Source organism: Oncorhynchus kisutch, linkage group LG18 (genome assembly GCF_002021735.2).
Source record: "Oncorhynchus kisutch isolate 150728-3 linkage group LG18, Okis_V2, whole genome shotgun sequence".
In the NCBI taxonomy this organism is placed as follows: Eukaryota; Metazoa; Chordata; class Actinopteri; order Salmoniformes; family Salmonidae; genus Oncorhynchus; species Oncorhynchus kisutch.
Window position 1 is genome coordinate 28,077,148 of NC_034191.2, and position 19,072 is coordinate 28,096,219.

The window sequence follows — 19,072 nt, forward strand, 5'->3', positions numbered from 1 at the left end:
TTGACGTCAGAAGAGCTAAAGGTGTGTTAAGTGGTGGTGTCCCATCCTTTCAGGCTATTTAAATAGTGGCGTATGTTTTTTTGTGAGTGTAGTGTTAGATGGTAGGGTATTTATTTATTTTCAAGTAAAGTATAGGGGAGTTATACTCCAGTGTAGTAGGTGGTGGTAATGCAACGTTTTACTGGATGCCAACTGCCGTTAAACCGTATCGAAGAAGAAGAAGGAATCACATGAGCGCGCACGGAATAGGGAAGGGGGTCATGTGAGTTATCGGATTCAAAACATCCTCGGCTGGCTACTTCTTTCCTGTTACCCAATTAACCGAAGTTGCTTCTGAAAGAGTGAGTACACTTGTGCATCCACTCAAATAGAACATACGAATTTATTTCGGACTCAGTATGGAACCAGACGTTGTATAAGTTACTGTCACAGGTACGTGAGGAGCTCATACAAGCTAAGTTAGCTAGCAAAATAAATAGGGAGCTAAGTTAGGTAGACAGCTTGCAGCTAGCTAACGTTAGCTAATGAAATTGCTCGCAATCTTTTATGTCTTGTATTTTAAGTTAGCTAGCGAGTGTCTCGCTGAATGCATTTCAGTTTCTGTGTATGCATTATTATAAAGTTTCGTAGGACTCGGAGACTGCAATGGAATAGTTTTAGTTAGTTAGCTCACTAGCTAGTTACAACACTGACATTGCTAGTACTATACCAAAGATGGTGGATACATGAAGGTAGTTCATTAAGGCCATTTACCAAGGAAAAAAACTATGTATCACAGACACTAAAGCAATGGCACCTGAGTCTTGTCTACTTAGCTATTTTATTGACTTTCATTGAACCAGAAAAAAACAGCGAGTGGTGTCTCGCTTCCTCTTCTGTCTGTGGTACCAGTCACGTTTAGTAATGTCTATGCAAGACTGGTTACTACTACATGCAGCGCCAACTGCCGTTGAGGCTGCTAGCGCTGTCTCTGGCCCACACTCCAGTACATTAGTTGGCGGTAACGTAATGCACCAACGTTGAATGCCAACCGCCGAAAACCCCCACCAAAGAAGGATTTTAACTTTAAAATAACTACTGGAAAGCAGTGCTCGGTAGGCGGGGCAAACAACACTGGCAGTGTCCTAGCTCAAGGTTTCTCGAAACTCGTTTCGGGGGCCCCCCTCTAGGTGCACGTTTTGGGTTTTTCCCTAATACTAGACAGCTGATTGAAACAATCCAAGCTTGATGATGAGTTAGTTATTTAAATATGCTGTGTAGTGCTTGGGCAAAAACCAAAGGTGCGCCCAGGGAGGGGCTCCAGGACCTAGTTTGGGAGACTCTGTCCTAGCTAGCTAGCAGTCTCAATGGGAGACCCTGTCCTAGCTAGCTAGCAGTCTCAATTAGAGGTCGACCGATTATGATTTTTCAACGCCGATACCGATTATTGGACGACCAAAAAAGCAGATACAGATTAATCAGCCCGATTTATTATTTATTTGTAATACACCAATAGCCTCAAATAAATATTGAAACATATTCAATTTGGTTTAAATAATGCAAAAACAAAGTGTTGGAGAAGAAAGAAGTGCAATATGTGCCATGTAGGAAAGCTAAAGTTTAAGTTCCTTGCTCAGAACATGAGAACATATGAAAGCTGGTGGTTCCTTTTAACATGAGTCTTCAATATTCCCAGGTAAGAAGTTTTAGGTTGTAGTTATTATAGGACTATTTCTCTCTATAAAATTTGTATTTCATATACCGTTGACTATTGGATGTTGTTATAGGCACTTTAGTATTGCCAGTGTAACAGTATAGCTTCCATCCCTCTCCTTGCCGCTACCTGGGCTCAAACTAGGAACGCATCGACAACAGCCACCCTCAAAGCAGCGTTACCCATACAGAGCAAGGGGAACAACTACTCCAAATCTCAGAGCGAGTGACGTTTGAAACCCTATTAGCGCGCACCCCGCCAACTAGCTAGCCATTTCCCATCGGTTACACCAGCCTAATCTCGGGAGTTGATAGGCTTGAATTCATAAACAGCTCAATGTTTGAAGCATTGCGAAGAGATGCTGGCAAAACTCACGGAAGTGCTGTTTGAATGAATGCTTACGAGCCTGCTGGTGCCTACCATCGCTCAGACTGCTTTATCAAATCATAGACTAAATTATAACACACCGAAATACGAGCCTTTCGTCATTAATAGGGTCGAATCTGGAAACTATCATTTCCAAAACAAAACGTTTATTCTTTCAGTGAAATACGGAACCCTTCTGTATTTCATCTAACGGGTGGCATCCATCAGTCTAAATATTGCTGTTACATTGCACAAACTTCAATATTATGTCATAATTACGTAAAATTCTGGCAAATTAGTTTGCAATGAGCCAGGCGGCCCAAACTGTTGCATATACCCTGACTCTGCGTGCAATGAACGCAAGAGAAGTGACACAATTTCACCCGGTTAATATTGCCTGCTAACCTTTATTTTAGCTAAATAGGCAGGTTTAAAAATATATACTTCTGTGTATTGATTTTAAGAAAGGCATTGAGGTTTATGATTAGGTACACATTGGAGCAACGACAGTCCTTTGTTGCGAATGCGCACCCTATCGATTATATGCAACGCAAGACACGCTAGATAAACTAGTAATATCAACCATGTGTAGTTATAACTAGTGGTTATGATTGATTGTTTTTATAAGTTTAATGCTAGCTAGCAACTTACCTTGGCTTCTTACTGCATTCGCGTAACAGGCAGGCTCCTCGTGAGGCAGGTGGTTAGAGCGTTGGACAAGTTAACCGTAAGGTTGCAAGATTGAATCCCTGAGCTGACAAGGTAAAAATCTGTCGTTCTGCCCCTGAACAAGGCAGTTAACCCACCACAGTTAACCCACCGTTCGTTCCTAGGTCGTCATTGAAAATAACTGACTTGCCTCGTTTTTTAATTTAAAAAAATCGGCATCCAAAAATACCACTTTCCAATAGTTAGGAAAACTTGAAATCGGCCCTAATAAATTGTCCATTCCGATTAATTGGTCGACCTCTAGTCTCAATGGGAGACCCTGTCCTAGCTAGCTGGGAGTCTCAATGGCCGTAGTAAGTGATGCATGGCATGTAGACAGTTCTCGTCTTATTTGGCTAAGCTCTGCTCACATGACTCTACTACTGCTTATCCAATGGCTCAGTGGGAGATGAAGTATAATAATAACTAGCAGCTGTCACTTCATATTCCTTCATTTTCCACTGAGCTTTCACTTGCTGTACTTGGGTTGATTAGCTGGCTGGATCAATTTATTTCCTTAAAGCCATTAGATAGGCAGTAGGAGAGTCACTTGAGTAGAGCTTAGCCTAACGAGTGAAGTTGACAACCTCACAGCTCAAATTTTATTTGTCACATGCTTTGTAAACAACTGGTGTAGACTAACATTGAAATGCTTACGGTCCCTTTCCAACAATGCAGAGAGAAAGATAACACGGAATAAATACACAATGAGTAACGCTAACTTTATACTGTACCACTACCGAGTCGATGTGCAGGGGTACGAGGTCATTGAGGTAGATATGTACATATGGGTAGGGACCAAGTGACTAGGCAACAGGATAGATAATAAGCAGTAGCAGCTTCGCTATCATTCATGTCAGCAGCACCACCCCTGGACAAGCTCACGCGTTTTACTGTATAATGAAGTGTTTTTTTTATATGCAGATTTATTTTTATTTAAACCATTAAAACCAGGTCCGTCTTACCAAAATTCTGTTTATATTCTGTTTCAAATGTCTTCACAGGAAACCTTGTCAGTCACAACCCTGCTCCTACAGGTCGGCACTTACGCCTTCCATGGAAGGGTGAGAGAGAGGCATCCTCTGTGCTGATAGTGAGGAGGGAGTGGGACGACAGCAGGACAGTGACTCTCCTGTCTGTCACTCCTGTCTGTCAGGTCTGAAGAGTAGGTCACCATGGAGTGGCTAGTGTCTGCTGTAGAGAAGGACCTAGGGGTGGACCGTCGGCAGCTAGGTCCAGGGCCCCGGCCTCAAGAGCTGGTGGCCCTGGTCCCCACCCGCTGGGTGATGGGCCTAAGGGAGAGGAGGGTCATCCGTTGTGCCCGTTCAGAGAGCGCTAGTGAAGCAGAGATTCGCACTTACCTCCAGTGCTCCCTTGTGAAGCTGCCTCCTGGCTGGACCCGAGTGTGCATCCAGGGCCTAAGGAAGATCAAGCTGAGCTACAGGCTGACAAGGGACCCAGGCTGCCAACTAGTCTCCCAGGATTCTTTCATGAAGACCATGCAGGGTGTATCACAATGTAATTTCAGGTATTTTCCCAATTTTAATGGCATAAATACTTTAATTGTGAAATAATGTTATACAGTATTTTAAGAATTTCAATATAAGTTCTAATGTTAAACTCCTAATAAATTCTCAAATGTGACCCTCAAAATGTAATACATTTATGGATATGTCTAATAAAACATGATTGAGAGTCTCTACCGTACTCATATCTGTTTTGGTCCTTTCACAGAAATCTGTGGTGCGATGCTCATCACAGCCACGTGCAGCCCTATTCAGGGGCTACAGAGCAGATGCATGTAGCAGCCATAGATGCGGTGCGCCAAGCGCTGCAGAAGCTCTTCTGCTCAACATTTGTCTCCATCCCCGTGTCGCCATCCCTCTCCCCTGCCAGAGATAAGGACAAAGACAACCCATTATCCCCAAGCAGCTCCTCCTCTAAGCACCCCTCAGACCAACTGTGTCCTAACGTCCTCCCTGCTGAGTGCCTACTAGAGTCAGCAGAGATGCTCTACGTGGTTCTCCCATACACCCAGTACTCACTCCACGACATCGTCACCTACAGCCCAGCCAAGCTGGCCAACAGCCATGCCAAAGTGCTGTTCATCCTCTACCAATTACTGATCGCGTTGCGGGCCTGTCAGGCATCAGGGCTGTCCTGTGGAGAGCTCTCCCTGCAGGACATAGCAGTGGACGAACAGCTCTGCAGCCGCCTCAAGGTCACCCTGGCCCATTATGAAGTGCTGGGGGACGACAGAGAGGCTGAATGCTATGTTACTGAGGGACAAGTGCCAAGAAGCATCAAGGCGAGGGACCAGGGCCAAGGTGTGTACAGTGACCGTGATAAGAGGCTGTGCAGAGATTGTTTTGATGAGCTCAAGTCCTTGGTCCTGGACTGGGTCCATGGTAGAGTCAGCAACTTCCGCTACCTGATGGAGCTGAACCGGTTAGCTGGACGGAGGGAGGGAGACCCTAACTACCACCCGGTCCTGCCCTGGGTGGTGGACTTCACTGTGCCATATGGGAGGTTCCGTGACCTCAGGCGGTCCAAGTTCAGGCTGAATAAAGGAGACAAACAGCTGGACTTTACCTATGAGATGACCAAAGAAGCCCTTGCAGCAGCGGTGGCTAATGGAGGTGGGGCAGTCAGTATTATAGGAGACCTGGGTCTGGGTGGATCTGTAGGTGCCGGTGGTTCAGGGCAGTCTGAACACCTACACGTGCCCCATCACATCTCAGATGTGCTGTCAGACATCACCTACTATGTCTACAGGGCCCGGCAGACACCCAAGTCAGTGCTGTGCAGCCACGTCAGGTCTCAGTGGGAACCGAACGAATACCCAGCCAGTATGGAACGCATCCAGAGCTGGACCCCGGATGAGTGTATCCCAGAGTTCTACACAGATCCCTCTATATTCCGCTCCATCCACCCTGACATGCCAGATCTGGAAGTTCCCCCGTGGTGTAACTCCTGTGAGGAGTTCATTGAGGTTCACAGATGCCTCCTGGAGAGCCGAGAGGTGTCTCAGCAGCTGCACTACTGGATAGACCTGACGTTCGGCTACAAGCTGTCCGGTAAAGAAGCCGTCAAGGCCAAGAATGTGTGCCTGCACCTGGTGGACAACCACACCCATCTGACCAGCTACGGGGTGGTCCAGCTGTTTGACCAGCCCCACCCGCCCCGCCTTGCACCTTACCAGTACTCGCCACCTGAACCCCCTCTCCTGGGCCCCGCAACTCTCAACGTGCCACCTCTACAGACCCCACCGCTAGATGCCATGGTGGACGGAATGGTCCCAGAGGCCATGGGGTGTGAGTCCAGTGGCTGGACCATGGTGGACCGAGATGAAGAGCTAGAACAAGGTATGGAGGCTCTGGACTCACTCAGTGGAGGGATCTCTACTGGCACCTCCACTACCTCCTCTGTTCCTCTACCTCTCATCAGCACCGCAAGGTCTGGGGGGAAGACTGCAGGAGAGCACCCAGCCATGGTGGTGTCCCAGTCTCCCAGCTCTTTCCCTGGGGAGGGGACAGCAGGTAATGCCACCAGTGCCCTGGGCTCTGGCATACGTAGTGCCATGCTACAGAGAGGCGGCATCATAAACAAGAAGCATGGAGAGGGGAGTTTGAGTGGTGCCACCAACACAGAGGACTTGAAGATCACCCTGCCTGAGGGCTTCAGCCCCCTTCAACCTCTGGAAGAGCTGGAGAAACTCAACAACTTCCTGGTGAAGAGCCTGCATGCACAAGTCTGGCACCAGTCTGACTCCAGGAAGGAGAGGACAGGAGCTCCACAATGTCTCCCCTCGCTAGCAGAACTGTACCAAAGGGACATGCAGGCTCTTGGTGTCCTCATAGCCGAGATCTTCTACTCGTCTAAACTGCGGGGTGTGAAACCAGGCACTCCCCTGAGTGAGCGCTTCCAGGCTGTGATAAAGCTATGTTCGGCCAGCCTGCGTGACGTGCCCCTGCCACTGCATCATGCTCTGGAGACACTGCTACATCTACGCCAGCACTCATCCAAAGCCAAAGTAGAGAAACCATATGGTCCTCGACCTCTTCTTTTTAAATACGACCCCATTTATGAGGGTCTCCCGCCCCCAAACCCCTGTCAGTTACTGAGCCCCATCCTCTCCCCGTTGCCTTTCCCCACATATTTCCCTGCCCTGCACCATTTCATCTACTCCTACCATTCCAAGATGGAGACCACCTGCAGCCTTCAAGGTCGTGATGTGGTCTTCCACCTATGGCAGCAGCTGGAGACACTGTTACAGGGAGTCATCACAGCTGAGGGGTTGGAGATCCTCCTGCCCTTTGTGCTGGCGCTCATGCTAGAGGAGTCCACTGCTGTGTATGCTGCCTGGTACCTGTTTGAGCCCATCTCTAGGGTACTCGGGCCTCGAAACGCAGCCAAGTATCTCCTGAAGCCCTTGGTCAGTGTGTATGAGAACCCGCGGTGTCTCAGAGGTCGCTTCTACCTCTACACAGACTGCTTTGTTCTGCAGTTGATCGTCAGACTGGGTCTGCAGGCCTTCCTGTCCAGCCTCCTGCCACACGTGCTCCAGATCATATCTGGCTTCGAGAGCTGCAGCTCGGGCTCTGAGCCCCAATGGGAGGCCAGCAAAGGCCTGAGGGGGGGGGCATGTGACCTAGGAGAGGAGGAGGAGGACTACCAGGAAGGCAGGCCGTCCTCAGGCTCTGTGAGTGGGAAGGTGGGAGGGGGCAGTGGAGGGGCTGGGGGTGTAGGAGTGGGGGGAGACCCAGGGCTGGTGGACTACTCCTCAGGTATCAGCCTCAACGACCAGGTGTTCCTCTCAGAGGGGGAGGACTTCCAGAATGGCTTCTATGTCAACAATGGAGCAGGGGGAGCCACTGGGGGGAAACTGCAGAGCCAGAACTCAGCAGCAGGAGGCAATGAGCAGGACCAGGAGTCTTTGAGCGTGGGGAGACTGAGCGACAAGAGCAGCACTAGCGAGGTCTCTATCGGAGACGCCGACTCCACTCGGGACCGAGCCAGCCTGAAGTCAGCTGATAGCAGCCAGGACCTGAAGCAGGCCAGTGAGGGAGAGGAGGGAGGGGAGCTGGAGGAGGAGACTGAGGAGGGGAAGGAGAGGGGGACAGGGGAGGGCAGTGGTCCCAGCCTAGAACTGACTCTATCTGGCTGCACAGAGGAGACAGTGGCCACCCTGGAGGGAGAGTTTGTCAATGGCATGGAGCTGGAGGATGCACAGAAAGACATGGTGGAGGATGAGCATGACTCTTCAGAGGATTCGGAGGAGAAAGAGCACAAGATCCTTCTAGGTGAGATTCTACTGACATACCATAACCACACTGTGTGGTGTCTCTTAGACACTGGAGCTGCCTGCCAGGGATGTTGGACTCATTGTCTTGCTGGCCACTGTGGACCACAGGATGTTGGTGGCACCTTAATTGGGGAGGATGGAATTGTGGTAATGGCTTGAGTGGAATGGTATCAAACACCTGGTTTCCATGTATTTGATTCCATTCGCTCCTTTCCAGCCATTATTATGAGCTAACCTCCCCTCAGCAGCCTCCACTGCTGTGAACATGTAGGTTGGTGTGTAAGCACTGAAGACACTACCTGTGGTTTGGTTGTAGCCCTTGCCAATGTTTGATGACGGTTTTGTAGACCAATGTGGTTTCACTTGAAGGGTCCGACATGCATTGCTCCCAAGTTAGACAAAGAGCTATAGAATGCCACCTTGGGTCTGCCTGCTCAGCGGACACAGGAGAGAACACAACATGAACAATTGTAACTATTGTTCAATTCATCCTGTTTGTTCAATAAATCATGTTGAATGGGATTTATTGAACAATAGTTAATTGTTTGTGTAAAATTGGTGTTAAATTCACATTTGTTTTACCTGCATTCTGTCTTCAGATCCCATACCTGGCTCTCACTGGTTGTCATTCTGGCATCCAAGGCTAAAATGACAAAGAAAAAAGGCATTCAACATTGAGAAGCAATTAGGCCTATTTGCTCCAAAGTGCACTTGAAAGACATTCCACTGTCGCAGTCTGAAATATACCCTACCCTTCAATGTTTGTAGCAAATATCTGATGTATGAATGCCTAGACTGTTACTACAGATCTTTTTACTCTACCATCACCCAAAAGTAGTCTTGCTATAGTATCACCCCAAAAGTAGTCTTGCTATAGTATCACCCCAAAAGTAGTCTTGCTATAGTATGACCCCAAAAGTAGTCTTGCTATAGTATGACCCCAAAAGTAGTCTTGCTATAGTATCACCCCAAAAGTAGTCTTGCTATAGTATGACCCCAAAAGTAGTCTTGCTATAGTATCACCCCAAAAGTAGTCTTGCTATAGTATCACCCCAAAAGAAGTCTTGCTATAGTATCACCCCAAAAGAAGTCTTGCTATAGTATCACCCCAAAAGAAGTCTTGCTATAGTATCACCCCAAAAGAAGTCTTGCTATAGTATCACCCCAAAAGTAGTCTTGCTATAGTATCACCCCAAAAGTAGTCTTGCTATAGTATCACCCCAAAAGTAGTCTTGCTATAGTATCACCCCAAAAGTAGTCTTGCTATAGTATCACCCCAAAAGTAGTCTTGCTATAGTATCACCCCAAAAGTAGTCTTGCTATAGTATCACCCCAAAAGTAGTCTTGCTATAGTATCACCCCAAAAGTAGTCTTGCTATAGTATCACCCCAAAAGTAGTCTTGCTATAGTATCACCCCAAAAGTAGTCTTGCTATAGTATCAACCCAAAAGTAGTCTTGCTATAGTATCACCTCAAGTTGTTTTTTAAAATTATATTAAATAGACCTAATGTTCCGTTGTTTTTTAAAATTATATTAAATAGACCTAATGTTCCATTGTTCACATTTTCAACTTCTAACGAGAGTTCCAGTAAAATAATCTTTGCCGTTTGTGTGTGGGGGAAAAAAAGGTTTTTCGGACTGACAGTAAACAGTCATATGATATCAACCCAATCTGTGGGTGAAAATGCTCTTTGGCCATGAAGTTTCACTTCTTTATGTTTATAAAATATATGTTGCCTAGAAAAATAGGATTCTTCATGTTCTGGATCGTTCAGTGCACAATCTGAATAAAATATAAAAGGCTTTGAAAATATAACGCTTGTTATACACTCTGTTGACATTTCAGAGATATGCTTGTTTTTGTGAAATCTTCTAAAAAGAACAGGAATTTCAAATGAACATAAAGCATAAACTAAAATATGAAAATACTACATGTAATGCCTAAAAATAAATATCAATCTTACCTCCTTCTTTTTATTTTTATGCCCTGCTGATTGGAGAAGAAAGATGAGTTCAACGGGAAAGTGAGTCTGTCCGGTAGCCACTAGCCGAAATTCTTGCACAGAATCCAACCTAGCTGATGCGACGCAATTTCCCTGAATGAATTATATTTTGGGGGATTGATTTAGTCATGAATTCTGGCCATCCTACTATAGATTGTTAACATCTGCAACTGTTTTATGTTGATGTTCTCTCACGTCACTCCTTGACTACAGTAGATGTATCATACACTGCCGATGATAAGCACCTTTGGTTTGCAGTAGTGCTCCCTTCAGTGTACGTCCTATGGTGACAGATTACCTGTGTTCTCTCTTCAGCTCCTCCACCTGTTTCTCACTGTCCCTCTCAGCTCCACTGTCTGTTCCACCACCATGTTTCTCAGCTCCGTCCAGATGTCAGGGCTGGTACTTTCAGTCCCTTTGACCCTCCCTCCACGATCTCCCTGAGCCCATGCCCCAGACAGACCAGCAACACCAACAGAGTTACAGCAGCACCATTCATTCTTAAACAATGCCTTGTCATGACATCTCTACAGTAGTTTACTGGGTGAAATGCTTTATACACATTCAGAAAAGACCAAGTTGAATGCTACAGTGCTGGACTTTGCCCTGGACAAATGTAGCCTGAATTCCAGACTTATTGTTTTGCTAACAATATGCTCCTTCTATTCTTTTAAGCCAAACAATGTTTGGAGTGGACTGTTTTCACAAACACTTAAACCCAGGCTATGAAAAATGAGTGCTGAACTGAACTTTACCCCACATGAACAGGCATGGCAGCAGAGTTCAAGTTTTAGTTGCTCAGTGTGTTTTGATATCTCATCCCCCACTGGGAATGGGCTTTGGCAGAGGCGATGGGAATTTTGTTAGGAGAGATTGGAAATCTTTTTCCTCCAGAACTCAAATCGATTAGCAAGAGATTTGGTTCTGGGTGATGAGAATATCAATTGTCAATATTGTGTTGACTGTATTTAACTGATCTCTCTCTACAGATACGGTCTGCAAGACCGTTAGATGGCTGTCTGCAAAGCTTGGACCAACAGTGACGTCTCGATATGTGGCCAGGAATCTGCTCCGGCTGCTCACCACCTGCTACATTGGTGAGTAACTGATCAAGAGTCGGCACTGAAACTACAGGATTTTAAAATACTGAGGAGTTTGCTGTAACGGGTCATACATACTATATTACAGAAAACACCAAGTCACAGCACTCTATTGTCCTGGTTGAGTTATGACACAATCAGCCAGTTCACACTTCAAAATAAATGTGATTGTGTATACTACAGAGATCCTTATCAATTAAGATATCATTATTAAATCAGAGATTGTCATTCTGTAGTGCCTACTGATGGAAATGCCTGTTTTTTTCCCTCAAGTGTATGCACTCTCTCGTTTCCCTCTAACCAATCAGGTCCGGAGAAGCACCAGTTTGTGGCTCCGGTGGTGTCGGAGGAGAGCAGCCTGGAGAGTGTTGGGATGGGCAGTGTGTATGAGAAGAAGCCTGTGGTTGGAGACCAGACAGCAGGACCAGTTCTGGACTGTCTCATCTACATCGCACACCTCTATGGAGAGCCTGTACTCACCTACCAGTACCTGCCCTACATTGGATACCTGGTAATACTGTCTTTTATTTCATTGCCTTCGCTATGGGTGCATCCTAAATGGCTCCCTATTTCCTATTTGGCTGACTATTTTTGACCAGTGGCTGGTGACATTTGAGACGCAATCTATATATACTTAGTTTTTTATGGTAATGGACTTCAGTATTTCCTGAGAGCTCTACACAGCCTCACTACTCTGGAGGTCATTCCTCTATTTTGGCTCACAGTTGTAACCCTGTATGGCATGTTTTCCCCCCAGGTGTCTCCCCCTGTGTCCTGTCGTCTGAACACCCGTAAGGAGGCAGGTCTGCTGGGTGCCGTGGTTCTGACCCAGAAGATCATTGTGTTTCTGTCGGACTCCACCCTCATGGACATGCTGATGAAGATCAACCAGGATGTTCTGCTGCCCCTGCTGGACCTGCTCACCTCACCCAGGATGGGGTGGGTAAACCGCACGCACACTAACAACTCAACAAGATCTTATAGCTTCCCTTGGGAATTCAACGTATTCTGGATGAACGTCTCTATTGTTTTATGCATTATTTCCACATGGTCACAGGGTTAAGTTTAGGTATTCATTCTGAGTGGTTATGACTGGTTTGGGGAAGGCTTCAAACCAAAGAATTAAAACAACGCGCTATTACCATCATGTATCAAGTATTCTCACGGCTTGCTAGAGCATTGTGAACTGCACTGGTCTAAGCAATGTGCTCTACCTTGGAGCACTGAGTTCGCTGCTGGTACCTGGCAATCGTTTTTTAGAAGGCACATAAAAACATTCTAGGGATCGAGGTCTTTCTAGTGGTCAGGTTGAACAACTAACCCTATGGAACGGCTCACCTAGCCCAGGATGGTTAACCTCATGCACCTTAATGCACCTCACAAGACTCTAAAGGCACTTTTTACTGTAGTTTCCATTTATATACCAGAAGATTAATGTACACTTAACAAAAATATAAATGCAAAAATGTCAAAGATTTTACTGAGTTACAGTTCATATAATGAAATCATTCAATTGAAATGAATTCATTAGTCCCTAATCTATGGATTTCACATGACTGGGAATACAGAGACCTTAAAAGAAAGATACTTTTTTTATCCACAGCCCTATCTAGTGTAACCACCATTTGCCTCATGCAGTGCAACACATCACCTTCACATAGCTTTGATCAGGCTGCTGATAGTGGCCTGTGGAATGTTGTCCCACTCCTCTTCAATGGCTGTGCGACGTTGCTGGATATTGGCAGGAACTGGAACACACTGTCGTACATGTCTGAGTATGCAAGCCATGGTAAAACTCTAACATTTGAGTCCTTTGGAGGTGGCTTATGGTAGAGAAATTAACATTTAATTATCTGGTAAAAGCTCTAGTGGACATTCCTACAATCAGCATGCCAATTGCATGCTCCCTCAACTTAGAGACATCTGTGGCATTGTTGTGTGACAACTTCTTGATATGCCACACCAGGTAGATGGATTATCTTGACAAAAGAGAAATTCTCACTAACAGGGATGTAAACAAAAAAACATTTTAGAAAAATAAGCTTATTGTGAGTGGAAAATTCTGATCTTTTATTTCAGCTCATGGAACATGGGACCAACACTTCATATGTTTATATTTTTGTTCAGTGTTACATTGGACCTTGGAGACGGAAAATTATTTCCCCACATAAATTCACATAGTGTTACATTGAGTTGAAATAGACAATATGAAACTGTTTTATTGAATCTGCCACTCTGTTCTGTCCTCAGGTTCCCCAGTGGAGTGCAGACTCGTTCGGCTGTGTGTCTGAAGACCCTCAGCCTAATGGCACTCATCTGTCTGCGCATCGGCAGGGAGATGGTGCAGCAACACATGGTAGAAACCCTGAAACGCTTCTTCACAGTCTTCTCCCTGCTGCAGTGCCTACAGGGACAGGTAAACACTTCACTTAAACATTTTTGCCTGTTTTCCAGTAAGGGAAGTTAGGCTGGTTAAAAGCCAGAACATTCAAATGTATTAGTTTTGATATGTGAGCTTGATCTTTTAGCATATGTTAAATGGTGAGACTTATTTCATTCCATTGTTCTGTCCTCTCCTCTGTGTGGTGTAGATGGAGAGCGCCCCCCGCAGGGAGGTGGGAGAATACATCTTGTTGGATGTGCGTACGCCGGACGGGTCAGAGGTGACATGTGAGCTGGGGGTTCTGGAGGAACTGCAGGCCGTGTTTAACCCTGAGATGGCATACGCCTCCTACATCCCCTTCTACTGCCTCATAGGTGACACACACACACACACATACACAGACAGGTAGACACACACACAAACCAGTTTATAAATACATACAATCCATCTTAAAATCTGAATTCCTTATATGTCCTTAATGGTACTCAAAGCATTGTGTCCTTTCGCCCTTCAAGGCGATGTAGCAATCCGTAAGCTGGTCTCCAACCACGAGCTGGTCTGGAGTTTGGCCCAGTCCTACCACTCCAGGGTGAGCCCTGGCAGTCCTAATGCCAACCCCACAGCAGGGTCCAAGGACAGGGTAGAAATGCCCCCAACCACCTGCTCCATTGGCGTCCCAGACCTGGGGAGGGGCCATGTGGGCCGCAGCCCCTTCCCTGCCCCCTACAGCTCCTCCACACCCCTGGGCTCAGACACCCTCCCAGAGTCAGGCACCTTCGGCAGCCATCTGGTGGGCAACCGCATCCAGGTGGCCCGTGACTCTGCGCCAGGGTGTGGGAGCCCCAACTTGGGCTCGTTAGACAACTGGGGCAACCCCCGGCCTAGTCATACTCAGCCTGTCATCACATCTGCCTCCACTTTCACCACTCCATCCCTGGGCCCCTCCTTCTCCTCTTACTCCTGGATGGTGGGTCCTACCCCCGAGGACAGCGCTCTGAAGCAAGAGCTCCCTCGCAGTGGCCGTTCCCTGCAGGGAAACTGGCTGGCCTACTGGCAGTATGAGATCGGTCTCAATCAGCAGGATCCCCACTTCCACTTCCACCAGATCCGCCTGCAGAGCTTCCTGGGCCATTCGGGCGCGGCTAAGTGTTTGGCACCACTGGCTGGAGAGGACTACTTTCTGTCTGGCAGCAAGGACAAGACGGTGAAGCTGTGGCCCCTCTATAACCACGGCGACGGGACACGGGAGGTGGAGCCAAGGCTGACCTACACAGATCATAAGAAGTCTGTGTTCTATGTTGGCCAACTGGAGGCGCTCCAGGAGGTGGTCAGCTGTGACGGCACCGTGCACCTCTGGGACCAGTTCACAGGTCAGTGGGGAGGAGACCTGTTGAGTTGAATCTCTTAAGTTCTGTTGGAGTACAATGTTTTCCATTTAACCGAGTGATTTTTATTTTAAAACCACTACATATTTAATAAGAAATTAGGTAAGTAAAATGTGAAAGCTTCTGAACATACAGTATTGGGAAATAAAGCCCTCTCTGTGTGTGTCCAGGTAAACAGATCCGCTCCTATGAGGCCCTGGATGGAAAGAACCCCATCACAGCAGTGACCACCATGCCTGCTCCTCACTGTAGTGTGGTGTTTGGCAGTGCAGACTCTGTCCTCCGCTTCATCGACCCACGCAAACCAGGCCTGCAGGTACCTACCAAACTCAGCTGGAGAATAACCACCCTGCTCACTTCTTCCCTGTTTAGTCTCCATCCTTTTTATGTTATCTCCTGGTCTGGTCAAAGTAGTGCACGATCTAGGGGATAGAGTGCCATTTGGGATGGATCCATGATTTTCTTTCTATCCATGTTATTGATCAGTGTAATGGAATATAATAGCTTTTGCCTATTGCTGCTTCTTTGCCTATTCTTGGCCTGCCAAAGACAATGCTCTTCCCATAAATATAGAGCACTCTTATTTATACACTTATTCTTATATTGTCTATGGCTTTCCCTGTGTGCTCCCTTTGGACAGCATGAGTTCCGGCTGGCGTACAACAACGTGAGTGCCGGTCTGATCCGCTACCTGGCCGTAAGCCCTGGAGGGCGCACCGTGGCTGCAGGCTTCTCCTCTGGCTTCATTGTGCTGCTAGACGCACGCACAGGCCTGGTGCTGAGAGGCTGGCCCGCTCACGAGGGGGACATCCTGCAGATTAAGGTGGGTGTAGGTGTGTGTGTGTTCAGTCTGTGTGTATTGGTAATTTCACAGTGACTATGGGTAGAGCAATGGTTCCAAATAAATACACATTCATGTTCCCGTTGAATAGTGATTATTTTTTACTGCGGTTAGCTATTTGATTTCACCAGCGGCATAAACAAAGAATATTGAGAGATATAAAGTGGACCTTGTCTCCTACCACTGACTGCTCCCACAGTCAGTTATTTGGCCTGCGGGGCTTTGGTACGTAATGGGCCTTTTCCCATCAACATGTTTCTCCTGCTAGACATGCTGGCTGCGTCCCAAATGGCACTATTCTCTCCCTTTGGGCCCTGGTCAACAGTAGTGCACTACACAGGGAATAGGATGCCATTTCAGACGCAGGCACTATCTCTGGCCAGTCAGTCCTTCACATGCTCCTCAGGGAGTATGTAGGGCTATGAAATGTTCAGTGGTCAGTCAGCTGATATAAACAAGAGGCAGAGTTGCAGCTTACTCTTTTATTCTGCTGTTGCATATTGGCGGGGGTGGTGAAATTTTAACATGAGTCAAGTGACAGTTGTACCCAGAGGGTTTGTTCAGAAGCAGTCAACAAAGCACTAGAGCTGAGCAAACTTGATTTAGCCCTGATTGGTGGGGTCAAGGATTCTCTTGCTTTAGAGGCTCAAGTTCAGGTAAATATGGACAGGAGTTACTCATTAAAAATTCTATACTGAGTCTCACTGGTCCATCCAGAGCTGACCCATACTCCTCATTGCTGTAATATTTATGTATTACTCTCAGTACTCCCATATTTGAGGTGCACCTTTTGGCGGGGAAACTCTTCAATCTAACACACCTCAATAGCACTGATGATAGAAATGTCCTGGCAAAGAATATTAGGACACAAGTGCTCTTTGTCTTCTAGTTATGTAAGTGTGGGTGTGAGCGTGGCTTGGTGTTTGTGTAAACACACACGATGCCCTGTTGCTGTTGTCTCTGGCTGTGGTATCTGACTATGGACCTGTGTATTTTGCAGGCTGCTGGGGGAAATCTGATCGTCAGTTCGTCCACTGACCACACTCTGACCGTGTGGAAGGATCTTGAGCACAAGCCCCTCCACCAGTACAAGTGTCCCTCTGACCCGGTCCATGCCTTCGACCTGTACGGGGCAGAGATCGTGGCGGGTACCTTGGCCAACAAGATAGGGGTGTACTCCATGATGAACATCTCTGCCAGCCCGGCCAGCAGCACCAAGCTTAGCTCAGAGAACTTCCGTGGGACCCTCACCAGCCTGGCTATGCTGCCCACCAAGAGGCTCCTGCTGCTGGGTTCAGAGAACGGGGCCATCAGGCTGCTTGCTTAGGGGCTAATACATAACGCACTGGCTCAGCTAGCTATAGATTCTGCTGTTGACTTTTGCTGAAGTTGTCCTATTCCTAAAGCCTTTTGCCTGTATCCTGAGCCTCTCAGCTCCTCCCTGTGTGGGATCGAGGCTAGACCCACTGAGGCAAGTGGTGGGGTCCTCCAAACGTCCTTTTACAAGGGTGAGGGAGAGAGGAGCACCAAGACAGTAGTTATGAGCCTCTAACTGAGAGCACTTTGCTTGTCTTCTCTGCTGTAGTCAACGACCAAAATAAAGATGAAGTGTTATGTCACTGTCATGGATAGATCTACTGTACGGGGCAACGAAACACTTGATTATGACCATCTATAGATCTTATATTATGAAGAAGATTCTTATCTGTGACTAGGTCAATATTCTGTTCAAAAGAATGGATCTGAGGAACTGCTCAGGAAGGTGGAGCCTAAAATGACTCTGATGTAGTGTTTGCCCTTTCCAAATAGATGCATACCTACCAACCAAAAAGACTGACATTTCACACACCCAAACATACCATCATTCTCTCCCTGACATTAGATCGCACCTGATGCACTGAATAACTATGCAGTATTCGTAGATAAAATGAATAAAAATGTAAGTCTGTTTGCCATGTCTTTCTAAAGAAGTAATGCTTTCTCTCACCTTTTATTTAATTTAGAAAAAAAATGTAAACCTACACAAGACCTTTTCATTTGATTGTGCATCTTCTCCAACTTAAGGCTTGACGAGCGGGACGGCGGTCACAATGTGATTCTTCAACCTGTTATTGCTGTGTGCCAAGGTCACATGGTCAAATCCTACTGCACAATAAGGAGCTCCATTATCAAGCTATTCTCAGATCACATTTTAAGATTATTATTTTGCAAAGAATCAGTGGTTTAATATTAGTGTTATTTCTTTTGAAAAACCCTAAACCATGTTTGCCGAAAGATTAAACTGTTGATAGAAATAATCAGTTTGTGTGATATAGGCCTAATAAAGAATGTTGATTTGATGTAATGTATCATGATGAAACCAACTCAGACATTAAGCAAGCAATGTGTTTGGACTCTTGTCCATAACATAGACTAATGAGCGTAGCCAAGACACAATTTACTTTTATAATGTAATAAGTATGCCCTGTATGTAATCACAAATTGACAGTGTAAGAAAAGAATGGCAAGAAAAAGCCATAAAAAAAAAAAATCTGTATATTAATTTGATGGAAACTAACTCCTGATGTATTTTCAGTACTTAGGCGGAGGCATTTGTTATCTGACCGAATTTTGTATGTACCTTGTTATCCTGTTGCCAATGTTTTCACTCTAGTTCTTGGTCAACCTTCAAGACAGTCTACTCTGCTCACAAGGGTGTCTATGCTGCTCTTCACTTTTATGACGTGCATTACCATCCTTGACCTCAACACAGTCGTATGGTTGATTTTAGGAGAGAAAGGTCAACCTTGACTCATCCATTTGTTTAACAGGCCACAAGTGTCACCATGTTCCCACGAGGCTCGCTCACTCAGATTTATTTTATGTTTCCTGTGACTTTTCTATTCTAATAATAAAACATGTACTTTGTTTTCAAAAGGAATCAAGTACCACCTTGACATTCAGAAAAAGGTCAAACTGATGTCCATTACAACATTTTGATGAGAAGTACACAAAGCTCATATTTTATTTAACAGGTTTAATAAAATATTACCTACACAATGTGCTTGTTTCAGGTTAAATCAAAAATGTCTGTTCAATGTCGGTTTTCACCAAATCTTACTCTTTCATTATTCTCTCTGTTTCAAGTGACTCCGAGTGAGCAATATTCTTGGTTTTTATTGGACAAAGTCCCCTCTTGATTTTTGTAGAAAAATGCCTGTCAGCTCAGCTGCAGTCATGTGATCTGATAACACCTACTGTTTATGTTGAGTGGTAAAAAGATTTGTCTTATGCAGTGTAGCAACATT

The 19,072-nt window shown here is 46.0% G+C and overlaps 1 protein-coding gene across 2 annotated transcripts; it reads left to right on the plus strand.

The window, feature by feature from the left end:
* Nucleotides 1–228: 228 nt before the first annotated feature.
* wdr81 (WD repeat domain 81) lies at nucleotides 229–18,826 on the plus strand. Of its 2 annotated transcripts, none has more exons than XM_020508082.2 (12): nucleotides 229–341; nucleotides 3,772–4,295; nucleotides 4,502–8,070; nucleotides 11,066–11,173; nucleotides 11,485–11,687; nucleotides 11,934–12,115; nucleotides 13,427–13,592; nucleotides 13,768–13,933; nucleotides 14,075–14,929; nucleotides 15,115–15,260; nucleotides 15,585–15,767; nucleotides 16,786–18,826. In XM_020508082.2, the coding sequence occupies exons 2-12, from the start codon at nucleotides 3,943–3,945 to the stop codon at nucleotides 17,110–17,112; spliced, it is 6,258 nt and encodes a 2,085-aa protein (XP_020363671.1). In that variant the 5' UTR covers nucleotides 229–341; nucleotides 3,772–3,942; the 3' UTR covers nucleotides 17,113–18,826. The 2 variants fall into 2 exon arrangements, with proteins under 2 accessions (XP_020363671.1, XP_020363672.1); XM_020508083.2 differs by having other exon boundaries at nucleotides 303–432.
* The last annotated feature ends 246 nt before the right edge of the window (nucleotides 18,827–19,072 follow it).

Excerpts from the sequence above, each read along its gene's own strand:
- wdr81 (XM_020508082.2), top strand. The coding sequence starts at position 3,943 with ATGGAGTGGCTAGTGTCTGCTGTAGAGAAGGACCTAGGGGTGGACCGT. Across the intron at positions 4,296-4,501 it reads GTATCACAATGTAATTTCAG|AAATCTGTGGTGCGATGCTC; the intron begins GTATTTTCCCAA and ends GTCCTTTCACAG. Across the intron at positions 11,688-11,933 it reads TGCCCTACATTGGATACCTG|GTGTCTCCCCCTGTGTCCTG; the intron begins GTAATACTGTCT and ends TTTTCCCCCCAG.